The sequence below is a fragment of the Lissotriton vulgaris genome, chromosome 7, assembly GCF_964263255.1.
Source record: "Lissotriton vulgaris chromosome 7, aLisVul1.2, whole genome shotgun sequence".
Taxonomy (NCBI): Eukaryota; Metazoa; Chordata; class Amphibia; order Caudata; family Salamandridae; genus Lissotriton; species Lissotriton vulgaris.
The window spans coordinates 935024231-935044012 of NC_141695.1; the positions used below are offsets into that span (position 1 = coordinate 935024231).

Consider the following 19782-nt stretch of genomic DNA (forward strand, 5'->3'; position numbering starts at 1 on the left):
TAGGGGAGCTTGAAACATGTTGACCTTTAACACTGATCTAACTCAGTAAAAGTTAGAAGACAGTGTTACCCCTTTTTAATTTTTTATACCACACTAGGAGCGAAAATAAATTGTTGAGGCCCACTAGCACGGTATATTTTAACTCCACACCCACTCCATCATCATTACACATGCACCACACATAGTCATCTCACAAAACTAGTGCTCCTGCGTAGTCGCCTTGTCGCAGCACGCCCCTTTTCGTAGAGAACTGGGATGGCCCCAATGATGAAGCATGTCACCGTGGGGCAACCCCGGTGAGTGAGGGGACTCTAAAAAGAAATTTTTCTTTTTTACACATCTTTGGTACACACTGACTCAATAAGCAGTGACCATACGAACACCTACCAGGTCTCTGGACCCTTGACATAGGGAGATGCAGGACATCATTGTTGGAATAATTACTAGGGAGCACCGGTCTTACATTAGCCAATCTATCCTTATGCCTAGTAGCGTTGGGGGGGTTGGGTGCCCAGTTGCAAAAGCTTATGATGTCTAGGTGAGGGCTGCTCGGTGCGATCCTCCAACCCAGAACCAGGGACAACAATAGGCTTTGGAGCAATAAGATCCTGAATTGTAGAATATGTTTAACAGGGGTTAGCCACCATAGTGTGATCGATGGTATGGGGAGGAAAACAACCTCCAAGTCTCTCTGTGGCAGACTCCGATGTGACCAAGCGTTCCAGTTGATCAAGTCTATCTTGCAGAGAACTAAAGTTATCCAGTATTATGGGTGTCTTTCATAGATTCACATGCCTGAATCTTTCCCCGTCGTCGAGACGGGAGTCTCCGGTATATAGAAAAGCAATGTCCCATGGACATATATAGAGAAAAGTAGGCCTAAGGGCCTCACCTTAGTAGCCTATCTGTGTCCATATGTAAAAAGGACCAAACTCCTGAAGAGAGCCAATCAGCTAACCCCTCCCTCTAGAACCTTACTGCCAGGAGCCTCAGTCTCTCAGATTTTCTACCGCACGTTGTGCTAGGGAGTCTCCACCTGAGTTCTCCTCAGGTTTGCTTGTTTTAAGCTAATTTCTTCACAAATTTGGATTGCTTTCATTAAAGTCTGACTATGGCTGACCCTCAGAAGAGGGGTCTCTTCAGAGCTTGTGCTTCTTGTTATAAGTAGAGATTACATATTGAGGATCAGCACAAGACATGACTATACTGTCTGTATCCGGATCATTCGCCAAAGGAATACAACATTTGTAGAACATTCTCTACAAAAACGCTTAAGGACAGAGAAGGACGACTTTTAATCTGGCTGAACAAACTTAAGACCAGAGACAACTTGGAGTCTTCAGAGGTCGGTGAGATTGCTTCTGTCTCCTCTAAATTATCCTTGAAGAGGCCAAGGGTTACTTCCCCTAGCCCTACAGACGCTCCTCCTAAGAAGGCTGCTAAAAAGTCTTCAGAGGCTAAATCTTCAGTGTCTGACAAGGAAGTTCCTGCCTCCAGGAAGCTAGCGCCGTCGTCGACGACGACATCTTCAACGCTATCGTCAGCGCAAAAGAAGGCTGTGTCTCCTGTCCATGTTTCCACTTCGACGACAGTGTCAACGACGACTGCGTCATCTGCGTTTTCATCGTCGACGATGACTACTCCATTGTCGTCGGCGGGTAAGCCGGTGTCGTTGATTATTCTCGTTAAAAACCAGTCGTCGATGCTTAAAATCTCGATGTCAGTGTAGACGACGAAGCCAAGGACGTTGACGCCTTTTGCTACCGACGAGGATTCTCTCGTCGACGGGTGTGCCGTGGACGAAGACATCAACGACGAAGAAGACACCGTCGACGGTGGCGCCGTCGACGAAGGTTGCATCGGTGCAGTTATCGTCGACGATACTGTGGAAGCATTCAGGGATGGTTCCACAGTCGACGGGAAGTGTGGCTACTATGCCGTCGACGACCCTACTGTTGTCGGTTCCGGTTTTGACAGATGAGGATGGTCTACAACAACCCTCTCAAAAAGTAAAGACCGTAAAAAAGGCGCTTACACCAGACTTAACGTCTCCGAGTAGGGTGCAAAAATTGCCACCATCTTGTCTTCTACAGGATGAAGACTCAGATGAGGAACAGGACATGCAGGCTACGAGTCCATCTCACCTGGTGGTGAAGTGCCAAAGCACTGACGATGAGGTCGATGAGGTGGAAATTACTCAAGAACATACTGTTCAATCACAGGTCCAGACGCCAATCACACCAATGGTATGTCTACCAGCATCCATAGTATCAGACTTAAGGTTTTTGAACTAGGACTACAAACAACGGTTTCCAGATTCTTCCACCCCACAGGCAGCGGGACCGGTTCCATCAACAGCTAGGGTGACTGCGTCTCCACGTGCTAGACCACCGCCCTTAGTGTCCCGTCAGGAAAGAGAGCCAGTACAAGATCTTCCGTCATCTGATGATGAGTAGGTAGAACAAGAAGAGGGTGAGGTCCAATCTGATCACGGGGACGATGTGGACTATATAGCTTCTTCTCCAGCCTTTTCTGAACCCGCAAGCTCAGATTCACCACCTGCAGACATAGGAGGGTTCCACATTCTGGTAGAGAGAGCGGCCAAAAGGTTCCATATGACTATGGAATCTCATGAAACGGACTGTTTTCTTTATGATTTTAAGGACTCGATTAAGAAGACCACCAGATCCATTCCCATTATCGAGCACATATGGGAGCAGGGTCTGCAATTAATGCAAACACCAGCCTCAGTATCGGCAGTTGTGCCAAAGCTGGACAAGAGTGTACAAAGCCCCAACAACGGCACCAGCTTGCCTTACAGGTCACCCCAAGCCGGATTCGGCTAGGAACCCATCCTCGCAGGTGACAGCTCCACCAGACAAGGAGGGCAGGAAGCTGGACAGCATTGGAAAACGGTTCTCTATCACCTCAGCCATGAAAGTGAAAGTGGCAAACTCAATTGCACTGTTAGGAAGGTATAATAGGCAGTTGTGGGCTGACATTGCTCCGTATGTATCCGAGCTACCAGATGACACGAAAGAGGAGGTTCAATCCCTACTCAAAGAGGGTCAAACATCGGCTTCTGAACTGATCGTCTGTGCTATGGATATAGCAATGACTGGTTTTAGGCAGCTGGCAGGGGCAGCAGTATTGCAAAGGCAGGGGTGGCTCAAAGCTACCTCATTTAGGCAGGAGGTACAATCTAAAGTTCTCGACATGCCTTACGTCGGCCATCATCTATTTGGGGAAAAAATTGATGAGGCCCTACAAGCGATAAAAAAGGATACGGACACGGCAAGGGCACTTGGCACACTTCAATTCAGAAATCAGTCCTTTTGAGGGAACAAGGGCAGAGGCCAATCCTCTTGCAGAGGAAACTATCAAAACAGGTCCTCATATTCCTATAATCAAGGCCGGTCACAATTCTAGTCGCGACAGCAGCAGCAAGGTGGCCAGACCTCTTATGGAAAATCCAACTATAGAGGGAAAAACCAAAAGAAAACCACTGGCGGACGCCAATCACCTTTTTCCAGCAGCCAGTCCCTCCACCATCTCATTCTTTCAAAATTGGAGGAAACCTGACCCACTACCTCCACAATTGGAAAACAATTCCAACCGACCGATGGGTGCTGCAATTGATACAATTTGGACACTCCATAGAATTCAAAACAATTCCCCCGACAACCCCTCCTCATATAATGCAACACAACAACATGCGATTGCTTCTTCAAGAAATCTCTATGTTAAAGAAAGAGGCAATAGAGAGAGTACCATCAGCTCACAAAGGGAAGGGATTTTACTCCCGTCTTCCTGATTCAAAAGAAGGAGAAGAAATGGAGGCCCATATTGGATCTCAGGGCACTCAACGCATTCTTGAATAGTCAATCGTTTTGCATGGTGACGATCCAGGAGATCTTGGGACTCTTAGAGGAGGAGGATTTCATGACGTCTTTAGATCTACAAGACACATACTTTCACATCCCTATCCACAAACGACACAGGAAATTCCTCCGGTTTGCAGTGGCAGGTCAGCACTACCAATTCTGTGTCCTACCGTTTGGCCTCAAGTCTGCACCCAGGATTTTCACCAAATGCCTCTCCCCGGTTGCAGCATTCCTCAGGCAGCACGGACACCAAGTCTTCCCATATTTGGACGACTGGCTGGTAAAGGCACCATCTCTGGCAGACGCAACCGCATCCTGCAACGCCTGTCTGAATCTCTTCAGGCATTTGGGTCTGACACTCAACCACGAGAAATCTACTTTGCAGCCCTCAAGTCATTACCTTTCTCGGGGCGACGTTGGATACGGAAAATGCGAAGGCATTCCCATCTCTGGAGAGGAAACACAAGCTTGTCTCTCTGGCCAAATCAGTGGCTTCAAAGAAGACTTTACCAGTCCGTACCTTCAAATCACTCTTAGGGATGATGTCCTCGTGCATCCTGCTTATACCACACTGCCGCCTCAGGATGCGTCTGCTGCAAGAGGCTCTGTCCAGTGAGTGGACTCAATGCTCGGGATCCTTCGAGGACCGCACTGCTATCAAACAGCAAATGACCAAGGCATTGCAGTGGTGGAGGTTGCTCAAGAACCTCACAGGGGTTGCCGTTTCTGCTCCCTGCAGCTCCACACGTAATAACAACGGATGCTTCTCTGGAGGGGGGGGAGGGGGGGGGGGGGGGTCCTTCAGGAATTACAGATCAGTGGCAAGTGGACGAACCAGGAAAAATAGCTTCATATCAACCTCCTGGAGCTGAGAGCGGTTTTCCAAGCCCTGCGGGCTTTCCTACCATGGATCAAGAACTCCCCAGTGCTAGTCAGGACCGACAATACTACGACGATGCACTACTTGAACAAACAGGGAGGAACGCGTTCGCACACACTATCTCGCGAATCGCAGAAGATCTGGAATTGGCTTGTTCTCCACAACATCTCGTTAAAAGCGGAGTACGTCCCAGGCAAGGACAATGTCATAGCAGATGAACTGAGCAGGCAGAGGTCTCTGTCCCACGAATGGGAACTCGACATGGAAATGGTAGCTTTCATCTTTTCGGCGTGGGGAACACCGCAGATCGACCTGTTTGCGACCAGGGAGAACGCCAAATGCCAAAACTTCGCAAGTTGGCATCCCCAGTCAAGGTCTCTCGAAAATGCATTTTTCATTGCATGGCGCAACGTATTTGCGTACGCATTTCCACCATTTCCAATGATTCCCAGGGTCCTCAGGAAAATGAAGGCGGAGCCTTGCACTTTGATTCTGATTGCCCCATTCTGGTCGAGACAGCACTGGTTTACGGACCTTCATCGCCTCTCACTACAGCCGCCAATCCGTCTGCATCAGCATCCATCTCTGCTCATGATGAGCATCAAGCAGGTTGAACATCCGGATCTGAAATCTCTCAGGTTATCGGCTTGGCTCTGAGAGTTCAGTAAGCTGATCATTCCGCAGGAGTGTAAAGACGTCCTAGCCAAGGCAAGAGCGGACAGCACTAACAAGACCTATTCCCTGAAGTGGAAACGCTTTTGTATATGGTGTGCGGACAACGGTCTACATCCCTTCCGCACCTCTCCAGAACAGATATTACCCTATCTGCTACATCTGGCGCAGTCTGGCTTGGCCCATGCATCCATTAGAGTTCATCTGGCTGCGATTTCAAGATTTAAAAGAACATTGAAAGGACCCTCCCTCTGGTCTAATTGATTGATAAAACAGTTCCTCAAAGGCCTTTACAGATCCTTTCCTAGACCACGAATAATTCCTCCAACATGGCATCTCAATGTGGTCCTTAACCAATTGATGAAACACCCTTTTGAACCCATCCATATAGCGGATATCAAATATATTTCGTGGAAGACAGCCCTTCTACTAGCGCTTACCTCAGCAAGGAGGGTCAGTGAATTACAGGCTCTTTCCATACAAGACCCCTTCATGCAGTTTAAGGGTGACCGAGTGGTTCTCAGAACTAATCCTCGGTTTATTCCTAAAGTCCTGTCGGACTTCCACTTAAATGAGCCAGTGATCCTCAGGTCATTTTTCCCAAATCCCATCACTGCAGCCGAAAGATCTCTGCACTCATTGGACCTTAGGTGGTGTCTGAAGTTTTATATTGACAAAACCAGTAATTTCAGGAAATCAACTCAGCTATTCATAGGCTTCAGTAGACCACGGAAGGGTATGCCGCTTTCCAAACAGAGTATTTCAAGATGGATATCTTCGGCAATTGCCTTTTGTCATGACAGAGCTGGACGCCCATTGCCAGCAAAAGTCAGGGCTCACTCTACAAGAGCCATGTCCACTTCTGCTGCACTATTTGCTGGGGTGCCAGTTCTTGATATCTGCAGAGCGGCAACATGGAAGTCGCTGCATACCTTCACCAGGCACTACTGCCTGGATACAGAGCTGATGAAGGATGCAGCCGTGGGGCAAGCAGTGTTACGCCATCTGTTTCAGTAAGGTGAGCCTTCCTCTATCCCTCCATCCTTTGCTGGTATGGCCATTTTATTATAATGCTTCTGGTTAATGGGTATTGATGATTCATAGTCGCATGATGTGTATTATCTGATGACTCGTATATGATATCCCACCAGAAATGTGCACAATGTATTGCTTGCTACTCTGATTCGGGCATGTGAATCTATGAAAGACACCCATAATACTGGATAAGGAATGCGTTACTTACCTGTAACTGCAGTTATCCAGTATTGGTGTCTTTCATAGATTCACATGCGACCCTCCTGCCTCCCCTGGAAGGACTCACCTATCTCTCTATCAGTATTACGCCTATCTAGCTTGGTGCATACGAACATCTGAGAGACTGAGGCTCCTGACAGGAAGATTCTAGAGGGAGGTGTTAGCTGATTGGCTCTCTTCAGGAGTTTGGTCCTTTTTACATAAGGACACAGATAGGCTACTAAGGTGAGGTCCTTAGGCCTACTTTTCTCTATATATGTCCATGGGACATTGCTTTTCTATATACCGGAGTCTCCCGTCTCAACGACTGGGAAAGATTCAGGCATGTGAATCTATGAAAGACACCAATACTGGATAACTACAGTTACAGGTAAGTAACGCATTCCTTCTTCTCAAAAAGTGCCTTTGTGTAACTCATCATGGTTCTCATGCTTGACTCCAAGGCATCCATAGTATTATCCATTCTAAATGTAGATGGGACATCATCAGTCTGAGTACCCGTAGAAGAAGTGGTCACTGCTTGTATAGGGAGGTCCACGCTTCTTACAATTTTAGATGGGTTTTTGGGTTTTAATTTAGGGGGAGCGACCAGTTTCCGTTTTGCCGCAGGCTCTTGTAGTTTATTTGGGGCCTTGGTTTTAGAGGCACGGGCCCGGGTTGCGATTCTGGGGCCATTAGGTGTGGCGATGGGGGGGGGGTATCCATTATCAGCAACGTTGGCGATGATGAGGGCATTACTTCAGGCATTGTCTTTAAGTTCGGCCTTAGGGAAAGACGATGATGGGGGATATCGCCCTGGTTTAGTGCGTCCAGGGATGCGCCTCTTTCTGCAGTTAGGAGATCCAGAGACAGGCGTCGTTCAGTAAGCTCAATTTCATGCGTGAATAAACTTTCAGCCCTAACGATGAAGGCATCCAGAGTTCCCGCTGCTCCCTTTCGCTTTGTCATAATAGATTAGTACTGGTGGCGCACCCCACAAACGACGACAATGCACTTAGTAGACATTTAAAGTAAACACACCAAGTATGTGTCAACAGTACCTTCTAGACGATAGCCCCCAGGAAGCCGATGTCAGAGTGAAGGCACAGCCCAGGCTCCTCCGGGCTGTGACGGGCATGGACGGGCCCGCCCTTGGCCCGGGCTTCGCCCGCGCGCGCGCCGCGGGAGCCCAGGTGCTGCTTTATCCCCTGAAACCTCGCCGTCAGTCCCGCGAGAGCGCGCTGCCTTCTGGGGACTGTAGTCCTGTTGGTCCCGGCAGTCTCGTGCTCCACGGTTAGGGGTAGAAAGAACACGCTGTAAGTAGTACTGGAAGCGGGCAGGTCCCGTGCAATTCAGACGGTCAGAAAGAGTTTGATGGCCCAAGTATTCAGTAGGGTGTCCCACGCCGCGGGAGCCCAGGTGTTGCTGTATCCCCTGAAACCTCGCCCTCTGTCCCGCTAGAGCGCGCTGCTGTCTGGGGACTGTAATCCTGTTGGTCCCGGCAGGCTCGCGCTCCGCGGTTAGGGGTAGAAAGAACACGCTAGAAGTAGTACTGGAAGCGGGCAGGTCTCGTGCAATTCCGAGGGTCAGAAAGAGTTTGATGGCCCAAGTATTCAGTAGGGTGTCCCACGCCGTGGGAGCCCAGGTGATTTTTTATCCCCTGAAACCTCGCCGCCAGTCCCTCGAGAGCGCGCTGCCTTCTGGGGACTGTAGTCCTGTTGGTCCCGGCAGTCTCGCGGTTAGGGGTAGAAAGAACACGCTGGAACTAGTACTGGAAGCGGGCAGGTCCCGTGCAATCCCGAGGGTCAGAAAGAGTTAGATGGCCCAAGTGTTTAGTAGGGCGTTCACCTGACTGTGCAATCAGATGAACCATAACTGGTTTAGTATACAATTAGCATTTTTATTGTGCCCGTCAGGCTGTGGTCTGGATCTGTGAGATAGCTGCAACTGGCGGGCTAATATAGAGCCAGGCTCCTATTCTGGATTAGGAATCTTTTCTTCAGTACCTCTGTGTGTTGATAGGTGGCGATGTGCGGCTCCACACTGATGCCTGTTGTGCTCTGAGAATGACATGAGGAGCCTATATAGGCTACTTCACATGTCTTTGAGACTCATTACATCACCAATTTTACACTGTGCGAGGGAAAATGCACGTCCCAGAACGACTGGTTTTAGTACCTGCACGGACTCTCACATTCAATTATCTGTGACAATCCTGATCAGGTTTGCTTGTGGTGCCATGGTTTGAGTCTCAACTCCAAGGCATGCAGTCACTGCAGTTGATAAACCTCAAAGGTCATAAGGGTCCGTTTGGCAAAACTCTGTCGCCAAGCATTGCAATACTCCTCGTCGCGACCTGTCCAAGGGTTGGTCTCGGTCCAGGAGTGGATCTCGAGGCCAATAGTCGGTGCACTCCAAACCTTCTAGTAAGTTAAAGGAAAAACATCAAAACTTTTAGCTAGATTTATCCCCTTCCTGCAACTCTTGCACTTCTGAGAAGGTGATGGGGCAGCGCCATACCTCTGATTCTTAATTCCAAAGTCTGTTGGCGGACACCATCTTGCAACTTGTCCTAGTACAACCTGAGTTTAAACATCCGCTTGCAACTCCATGGCTGATCGAAGAGTTTCACACGCCCATTCTTAGACGTTTCGGCTCCTTTCTGACTCCTTCTGGCATGTTTGCTGTCCCCAAGGAGTCGCGGGTCTCTCCATCTGGGATATTGGCAGCGGGTTCATACTCTGTACCAGTTGGGCCCTCCTAACCCATCACTGGGACTCTCCAATTCCTGAAGCATCGCCAATGACAACTTAACTGGCACTGAAAGACAAAGTGCCCATTGTGCTTTCTGACTTATAGTCTCCACCCCTGCAACCTCAACCAAGGCCACGATTGGTTTTCATCGAACCGCAGCCTGCCTTGGTTAATGCTCCACAAGGCAGATCTCACACATTGCATTTCTTGTTTGGGACAGATTCCAACAAGGACAATGATGCAGGTGATGAAATTGGCCAACCCTACCACGAAGAAAACTGGTATGACGACCTCCAGCATGCCAGTGGTCTTAATGCCTCTCCTGATTCTGGCCTTGTCTCCACCCTTGTTCCTACTTCTTTTGTGGTGGTTTTGAAGAGGGCGGCTGAAATCCTGTACTCTAGATGTCAACACCAGTGTTGTAACCAAAGTACCCCAGCCAGGGCAAACCACTAATGAACCCCTTCTTCCTTTTAATGAGGTACTCATTGATACCCTCCTAGGCCAAACCTTTCTCTGGGCTCCCAATCAAACACCAGATTATAAGACGCCACAGACCCGCCCCTGGGCATTGTACTTTTGTGTCTTTGCGGCCCTTCCCTAAAAGCTTGGTACTGCCACAGTAAAAAAGATATCTTTTGGCTCTTTCTGTAATTTCTAGACCTGCCCTAATTATTTAAATCACAGGTTGTGATGCATTTTTTGAAAGGCCTACAACATCTGTTTCCTTTCTCTCCTTTTGTCGTGGCACATTGGGACTGTAACTTGGTCCTCGCATATTTGATGTGTACTCCCTTTGAGAAGCTTTATAGCTGTCCTTTGTTGCTTTTTTACTCTCCAGATGGTGATCCTCTTTGCCATGACATCGACGCGATTTATAAGTGAGCGTCATAATCTGTCAATGCTTTGTACATCACCTTCTTCCCAGAAAAAAATGGTTCTGAGGACGCAAGTATCCTTTTTGTCGAAAATTGTGATGCCATTCCACTTTGGTTAAAATATCACCTTACCGGTGTTCTTTGCACCACCTCACCCTTCTAAGGAGGAGGAGAAACTGCATCGCTTTTACCCTAGAAGAACACTGAGCGTTTACATTGTCCTATCCACCCAATGTTTTCTGGTAGATCAATCAGCTCTTTTTGGAGTTTGCCAGATCGAAAAAAGACAAGGTTTTGCAGAAGAGGACCAACTCCTGCTGGATCATGCTCTGTATTAAGATCTGCTACGCACTGGCCAAAAAGCAGCTTTCGTAAGGGCTGTGTGTTCATTCCACCAGAGCCAAAGCTGCTATCACTGTGTTATCACATGGAGTTCTTGTTCTGGACATCTGCCAGGCAGCTACGTTCACAAAGCACTACAGTGTGTAATGTAATGTAATGTATGTGGTCTTGTAAAGCGCACTGCTGCCCTGAGGCGTCGTGGCGCTGTAGACCGCTGGGGAACCTGTCCTGGCTATCCCTGTGAGATGGTCCCGACTGGGTATCTCCAAGGTGAAACCAGGCATCCCCGGCGAATGTGGGGGGCCGTTGTAGAGATAAGGCAAGCTAATGCCCAGAGTTGCCGAGTGTGATCCCTGGTTAGAGTGGGCACAGAGGCGAGAATTATCGAGTCCACTGACCCTGGTCCACGACCCTGCCGCGTCGGGAATTGAACCCTGGTCCCGGCCGTTCTCTGCTTCCGGGTCTGCCGCCTCTAACCAATGAGCCACACCACTCTACCCTAGCCAGATTCGCTTAGAGAGGCATTTTACCTGCTTGGTCCTACAAGAGATTATTTAGTTTGAGTCCTTTTACAAATCCACAGCCATATAGGTATTCCTCCGGTATTCGTTCAAAATGTTACAAATGTGTGGTAGGAAGACTCTAGTAGGAAATCTATTTAATCTCAGATTGTTCACCAATCCTCCCTGTTCTTAGAATTGGAGTCTATCCATTAATAAGATCCCAAGTATACACCGGCTAAAGCCAGTTTGCTGTTGAGGATCTGCATCTGGGGGCGCGGGCAGCTTTGAAAGCAACTGACATCAGCGTAAGAGAGCGGCACCTATATTGACTCCACACGTCATTTCCGCAGTGGAACGACATCAAAGCAGAGTTGAACGGCACCACCTACCGGTGCTCAGAGGAGCTGCTAAAAAGTTTCCAGATCCAGTCTGTCTCTTGCAGGATATTCAAAAGGTGGGGAATCAGAGGTTAGCTTGTCTTTACCAGAAATAACATTACTGAAGGTAAATAGCTTGTTCATCTCTGCATTCCCTCATCTTGCTAAGGTACATCTACTTTAAAAATGTTATACAGGATGCAGCCTCAGAGAGATAAAATTAAAGACACTTCCCTTAAAAAGTCAGCTACTTCCCTATAGTGTCATAACTTTTAGTGGCAGTTGCTGTAGATACTAACTTATTTTCTATATTCTTTTTTTACACATAAGGTATCCCTGCCAAGTTTGCATCTTTGTGTTCATTTTAAAGGTACCCTGGGTTGGTGGACTCCCCTGGAGCGGACTGAGAAAATTGGCAAAATAGAGCTACATTTTGAGTTTTGGTGAAAAATAGAAAAAAGTGCTCCACAAAGAAGTCTGTTTTTTCCCTAAAAATCAACAAAAGGTGTACTGTGATATAGTCACCATTGTCCCAGTTTTCATGAACATGCCGAGCTGAATCAAAAAAACCTATGTTTTACCACAGTTTTGGCTTTTTTAATAAATATAACCAGTTTTTCCTATTTTCTGTGCTTCTAAGCTACTTCCAGTTTGTGTTGGAAACCAGTGTGAAAATCATGAGAGATTCCGAAAAGCTAAGAATTTTTGAAAAGAAGACAAAATTCTAAATTCAGTAAGCGTTCATATGTGTAGATCCCTCAAGGTTTTCTTAAAGAAATGTTCAAAATGAGTAGGAAAAAAACAGCCATTCATAAATCTATAACTTTTTGTCTCAACGCCCGCACGACGCTTCTGGTTACAGGGATATATTGGGGTTGTAGGTTGTCCACGATCCAGAAGTAGGTAGAGCCAAAGAGTGAGCTGCACAATATAAGTGCTTTTCATTGTGTGCTTAACATAAACCAATTCATATGGTGAAATATGTTGATTGAAAAATAGGAGCATTGATTATTTGCACATCTCTGAATTTGTGAGTACCAATACTAGCATGCGATTTCAAAATGTCTTGCTTCTTACACACTGGTTTGCATTTGGGAAGCACAAATGAAGCGAAATACAATTGGAAATAACACATTTTCTACTATTCCATGTTAGCACATGTCTTCATATAAAAAAGCTGCCTCTCTTGAATAGCTCTGTTTAATGCCTGTTACAGCATACTGCCCAAAACGTAAAACGGAGAAATTATTCTTTTTTTGTAAAGTGGGTAGCTTTTGAATTTGGGCCCTAACTCAGCTGGCACCTAGGGAAACCTAGCAAATCTGTACATTCTTTAAAACTACACACCTAGGGGAGTCCAGGTTGGGTGACCTGGATGGCTCTCTCCAGGTTTTCTTACCTAGAAGTCTTTTCAAACCTCTGACAAAAAACAGACATTTTCCTCACAATTCTTTGCAGGAAAGTCCTGGAATCTGTGGTGATCTACATATTCTGTACCACCCAGAGTTCTTGTGCATCTGCCGATAACAACTGTACCCCACTTGTGTGGGTGGGCCAAGAGACAACCACACAAAAAGCCCTTAAGTGCTATGTGGGGAAATCATTGATAGGGGTAGCTGCCTTATTTGGGGCCTTGCTAGGCTACCACCCATGGAAAACTACCAACCACAGACATTTATGAAGGCTAGGCACCTAAAGGATTCCACTGTGGTGTGCCTTGTGTGAATCCCTCAAAGATTTTCTATTCACAATCTCACAACATCAAACCTTGGCTAAAGTCATGACTTTTTCCTTACATTTCTGTGATTGCAACTTGTGGAATTGGGAGGAATCCAAAAAATTCCTACCAGTTCTCCCAATAATAACTCTGCTACTTGTGTAGCTGGGTCTAGTGCCAACTCCAACAATGGGTGAAGCCAAGGTCAGTGAGCGTTCCACAGTGGGACTTTTATTGACCCTAGTTTGATCTGTTCCTGTCAGTCGCCAGCCCCAGATACATAAGTGGGGTAGCGTTTTTGTTGGGCCAAGTGGCGTAATCGTGGATGGCAGGAATTTTGTGGATTCCGGAAGATTACGTCACAGAAGTGCAAGGAAAATTTGTGATTTTAGGCAAAGTTTGATGCCTGCAGGGCATTGAGGTTAAGAAAATGTTTGGATTGATACAAAGCATACCGCCATATTCTCCCCACGAGTATCTGCTTTCCAGAAATGTGTGGGTTTGGTAGCCTTCCCTAGGTGGCGCCAGAGCCTGGGTTCAGGTATTGCACCTGCCCCATTACCAAATCCTTGTTATGTTTTTTGGCAGGAAATGTTGGGGTTTCCACTTTTAGTGGCTTTTCCTGTTGTGGAGAGTGGGCTGGGCAGTAGGAATTTTGTGTATCCCTGTGTAATCACTGCATTATTTTATAAAAAATAGTCTGGATCGTCCAGTGGACTTTTTCCACACTAAGGGGTGAATTGGGTGCAAACTCCTTCTTTGCCCGCCATGAAGGCCAAAATACTTGTTTGTCCCCTTTGGTTTGGAGTATGACCTAATGTCAGAGTGCAACGTTGGCGCCCCTTTCTTCTGACCCAAATGCAAAATCCCCTGTGTCTAGTCTGCTTTCTACCCCACCGTGCCTGGGCAGAATTGGGAAAATCTCCCCAATTTGGAAAAGCCCCCTAACTTCTGTCCCCAGGGCTTGCAGAAAGACACTGTTGACCCTACTGGGGACAGTAGATAGGAGGCCCACTTCACCCCCAGGGACATTTCAGAGGTAATCACCTTACTCTGCCGCCCAGGGGGAGGGGGAGAGTGCAGAAATACTGACCTTTTTAGGGGTGAGGGCAGCACAACCCCTTGCCCAACTGGTCACTGCCCCATATGCCACGTGCCTTGTGGGTGGATATCGGCCTAGGGATCGCTCTCCTGTGGTGATCCCCAAGCAGGTTTTCACTGGGCAAAGATACCATTAGAAATCTCCCCTTTCCAACCATACTTCTCTCAATATAACCAGTGCTAGCGGGGCTGAGATATGCCCCGAGAGCACTGATGAACTGAAAGTAAATTGAGCTTATTTTACTATTACAGTAAAAAAAAAAAACAAAGCCTGGTGCTGCACGGAAATATCTTACTGAGGTAAAAATAAAATAAAGGAATTCCTCTGTGGCAAAGCACCAGAGAGACCACTATCCCCCTCCCCAGTTGCAGAGACTTACTGGGGAGGTAGTGCCTCTCTTAAGTGGTCAATATTTGTGATTACAGAGTAACTTCCAAAGTAACAATAGCACTACTCTGTCAATTTTAGAACAAGGATCAAGATAGCAGTTTTACTACAATCAATCATAAACACTTTATTTTACATATCACATAAAGATAGACACATATATAAAACTACATGATTCAAAGTAAATACACAGTTCTTGTACAAACTACAAGTGGTCTCGTCTCAAAATGTCCATCATACACCGGAGGTAGTTTAAATTGCAAGAAACAGAGGATGACTGCATGTCTTTTATTGCAGCCTATGATTCCTCCTTAGCATGAACAGACATATTTGCAGTAATTCATACTAGAACTCATCTGTAAGAAGGTTGACACATTTCAGCCTGAAAAATTGGGCTTAAAATACAAGGTTGTGTACCTTCCACGACTTGTGCATAAAACTCTGTAACAAAATCTTCGGACTAACTGTAAACAAGCATTGGAAATGCAATAGGCCTCGCATATGTTTGAGCTATTGGCATTATAAGTGACATTTTTTTAACTTCTGCAATAGATCTGCCCTACCCACCTTAAAAAAAATAAAGAACTCTGTTGTGTCTTTTTTTAAGTTGTTAACCTGCAATGGTGCTTGAAGGGATACTAAGCCTTTCAGCTGAACCCACCATTGACAATTGTTTCCTTCACGGATATTCGATTTTGCTCAATTTAATTGTCTGTTGTGTGGTTTTACCTCCTTTTTTTATTTTGCCACCCGGTGTATATAGCTGTGTAATATTTTATGTTAACTAGTGAACAAGGATTGAAGCTCCTCCTCACATACCTCACTCTTTGGCCATCCCTCAAACTGGACCATGAAAGCACTAGAATATTAAATGAGTGCCCATTCAGAGCCTATATTTTTTTTAATCAAATTTAAATGAAAAAGTCTGTAAAATGCACTATTAGACCACAATATTTACAGATCATCTTGGTGCGGTGAATCTCTTAGCCACCCTAGAGGAAGACAAGCTTCCATACTTCATGCACTTACTGCAGTCTTGTTTTGGGCATTGTCCATTTAGAGCCTGTGGTTGAAGTTGGTTTTGCGATGATAAACCTGGACTGCTCTAATGGGGAAAAGAGGCTGAGAGGCCTCCTAAATTTTTTTATTTTTTGCACTGACCCCCATGAGAAGGAACTTGTGCAGCTCCTAGGACATCGTTGGATTCTTCCAGTGACCTACAATGTAAAAAGTGAATATTGCTGTATTTTAAAAGTCTGCATTTCTCCCGTTGATGTTCACGAACAGCCCAGTGAATCTGTAACAGTTACTTGAAGTAGAGAAGTAGTGATAAATGTAAATTTCTTGGTATTCTTTAGAGAGACAGATAATTATTTTTAATCTACCTGTAGCAAGCTGTTAAGGAAAACCAAAAGCGACGTGAAGCTGAAGAGAAAATGAAAAGAGCCATACTAGCCAAAGAGAAAGCAGAGAAGGATCGACTTAAGAAGGATCAAGATAGAAATCAACTAATTAATCAAGGTATGGAAATAGATAGGCGATTGAAGGGTGATTATCCACATATAAAGCAACTTGTAAGACTTTTTATTGCAGGTTTAAAACGAAGACCTTATGATCAGAAATGCCAATCAACTTCAAAGGTACTGAAGTGTAAGACGTTCGTAATTAGACTATCAGCCGTCATTACTAAAACTCTTTAACTTAAGCTGTTGGTCGTTTCAGCTGGGTGTGTATCTGGCGTGGTACGTAGGTTATGGAAATATATTAACCCAGGTTCAAGTTCAACAGTTGGTTAATATGTTAGAGAATAGTTAATAGCAAGAACCTACGTGACAGTTTGGCTAAGAAAGTGATTTTTTCGGAAGCTAATCTTGTGCTTCCCTCAGAGTTAAAAAAAATAAATGTTATGGCAAAGCTGCTTCTGTCTGGTAAGACTTGTCTAATGCCTGATTTTTCCTCTGCTAACGTTTCAGCCACTCTGCTGCTGTTTGACGGTGGTTAGTTCAGGAAGAAAGTTTATTGGATAGTCTGTATCTGAAAGAGACACGTTAGTGATAGATTTCTTACCTTAGAATATCCCAAAGCCTCAGACTGGATCCGGAAAGTTTTTGTCGGCAGTACCTCTGCGCGTCGGAAGGTGGCGTTGTGCGGGTCCGCATCCGTCGCTAGCGTCTTAGGCGCCGAGATGACGTCACGGAGAATACTTTGGCGTCACTCATGCACGCTGACGTCAGTTCTTTCTTTTCCCGTGCCAGCAAGTGCGGATGTGGGTAGAGCACGTACCCTAGTCATTTTTTGACTAAACTTTTGAGACTTTTTGTCTTTCATTTTTGAGTCTTTGACTCCTGGTGCCACATAGGGATGCCTGGGTTTAATTCCTTCAGGGCCTGTCGCTGTACGATGTAGGTGGCCAACCCCCATAGCTTCTTTCTCTACTGTCTGGGGCGCGACCATGACCCCCGGTCATGTTCCGACTGTCTGGCCATGGCTCCGAAGGCCTTGCGGGAGTGGTCCCGCAAGTTGCTGGAGACCCGGCAGTCACCTCGGCGCTGTTCGAGGTCCAGGGTTCGATCGAGGGACCGCTCGCGGAGCCATCACCATCGCTCCTCAGGGTCGAAGTCTTCACATACGGAATCGGGTAAGAGACGTCATAAGAAGAAGTCGAAGCGTTTCCGCTCTTCGACGTCCCCCCGTTGGTCTCTGGACGCGGACGAAGGGTCCAGGGGTCCCACCCCTGTGGCTCCTTTGGAGCCTGTGAGTCCCGCGGCCTAACCACCTTATCCTGGTCAGTCGGCGACTCCTACCCAGGTGCAAGATTTTCTTGCTGCCATTGACCGCCTATTCAGGCCTTGGGCGCCGCAAGGTCCTCTGCCGGTGGCTCCGGCCCCGGCGCCGCCTGCGGCTCCGCTCCTAGTGTCTCAGTGGGTTCCATTTGTTCCACCACCTCCCTTGCCCGGGTTCCCGGACAATTTTGCTCCTGGTTGGGACCCTAATTGGGACACAGAGCTGGACCGGCGCCATTCACTGCGCCATTCAACCATTTATATTCCCCTGTATCCTCCCCCACTGCCGCAGCCTGTTCCATGGGCAGTGGAGGAAGGGGACGACTGGGAGGGGTCTGAGGACCCTCTCGCACATCAGTGCTTGTCGGAACAGGAATGGACAGAAGAGTTTGAGGATGCAGGTGGCCTTGACCTCTCCTCTGACCCTGGTTTTCTTTCTCCTCCTGCAGTGGCTCTGGAGGAGGGCGCCACATACAGTGAGGTGCTCCGTAGAGCAGCTGAGGCCCTTGACCTGCCTGCGATGACCCTTAAAACTAATCTCCTCGCTGAAGTACTTCAGCTGGCTGCAAGCTCTAGGGAGCCCCTGCTACCGTTCAGTGAGGCGTTTACTGACATATTGATGGGCACCTGGTCTAGACCAGCCACGGGGGTTTCTGTGGATAAAAACATAGCCAGGCGTCATCGCCCGGCCCCGGGTGGTGCTGCTTTTTAGACAACCCACCCAACCCCGGAAAGCCTGGTCATCCAAGCCTCCACTTCCCAAAGCACATTACCTACCGCACCGCCGGATAAGAAATCCAAGAAGCTGGAACAGTTCGGCAAGAAACTGTTTTCATCTGCCAGCTTAGGGTTACGGTCGGTGAACACTCCATGCCTCTTGGGCCGCTACTCCCGCGCTGTGTGGGACACGGTTGTGCAAGTGCTGTCTCAGTGTCCGGAGGAGGTTCGGACAGTGCTTTCCCAAGCTGTTGTTGAGGGAAAAGATGCAGCAAAGTTCGCCTTCCGGTGTAGACTGGACAACGTGGACTCACTGGGTAGAGCGGTTTCCACAACAGTGGCCCTCTGTCGCCACGCCTGGTTGTTGTCCACTGAGTTTTCAGGGGATGTTCAAAGTTCTTTTATGGATATGCCCTTTGATGGTACTCACCTGTTTGGCGATAAGGCAGATAGTGCGCTTAAGTCTCCCTACCACGCGCCCCGACACGCCTGTTTTTCGTTCCTTTCGTGGCCACAGAAGGGGTGCCCGACATGTTTGTTCAGTCAGAAGCTTGCGCAGAACCTACCTCAGCGCGGACGTGGTTCCCGCCGTGGCGGGACAGGGGATCAGCGTGCGGGTCAGTCCACCTCCGCTCCTACAGCATCCGCCTCCCTAGTCCGAGCTTTGGGGACACCCCTCGCCAGTGGACGGCAGGATTCACCATCACCTCCCCCACTGGCGTTCCCTTACCCCGGACAGGTGGGTGCTACAAATCGTCCGAATGGGCTACTCCCTCCCCTTCGAAACTGCCCCTCCAGCCATGCGACTTCAGTTCCACTGCATTTCGGGGGACCATTTTGTGCTTCTCCAGCAGGAAGTCCCGGCCCTCTTGGCCAAAGGGGCCATCGAGCACGTTCCTGGGCCAGAAGTAGGACCTGATTGTTATTCCCATTACTTTCTTGTCCCCAAGAAGGAGAAAGGGGGCCTGCGCCCCATCTTGGACCTTAGGAACGTCAACTGTTTCCTCAGGAAGGAGAGTTAAAGATGTTGACTCTGGCTCAGGTCTTGGCTGCCCTCGACTCTGGAGACTGGATGGTACCGTTGGACTTGCAGGACATATATTTTCCTATCCCCGTCCTGCCTGCCCACCGGCGTTACCTGCAGTTCGCGGTAGGCCAAGAGCATTTTCAGTTTGCCGTGCTCCCCTTCGGCCTTACCAGTGCCCCTCGGGTGTTCATAAAAGTGATTGGGGTGGTCGCAGCTCATCTGCGCAGATCAGGGGTTCCAGTCTTTCCCTATCTTGATGGCTGGTTGTTGAAGGCTGGCTCCCCCCAGGCAGTCATCTCCCACCCCCAGACTACGGCTGACCTGCATTTGCTTGGGTTCTCCATCAATGTGCCGAAGTCCCACCTAAGTCCCTCTCAGAAGCTCCCCTTCATCAGAGCGGTTCTGGATTTGACGCAGTGTCGTGTTTTTTCTCCCGAGCAGCAAGCTGGGATATTCAGGCTATGATTCAGATCTTTCGGCCTCTTTCCCGGGTTTGTCAGGTTGACTCTCCGGCTGCTGGTTGACC

The 19782-nt window shown here is 47.7% G+C and overlaps 1 protein-coding gene across 1 annotated transcript in view; it reads left to right on the forward strand.

Moving 5' to 3' along the window:
- DIAPH1 (diaphanous related formin 1) overlaps window positions 1-19782 on the forward strand; it is a 1314985-nt gene that overhangs the window by 1157032 nt on the left and 138171 nt on the right. The window contains exon 26 of the mRNA XM_086931364.1: window positions 16121-16250. Coding sequence (XP_086787490.1) covers window positions 16121-16250 — 130 coding nt within the window. The remainder of the gene's footprint in view (window positions 1-16120; window positions 16251-19782) is intronic.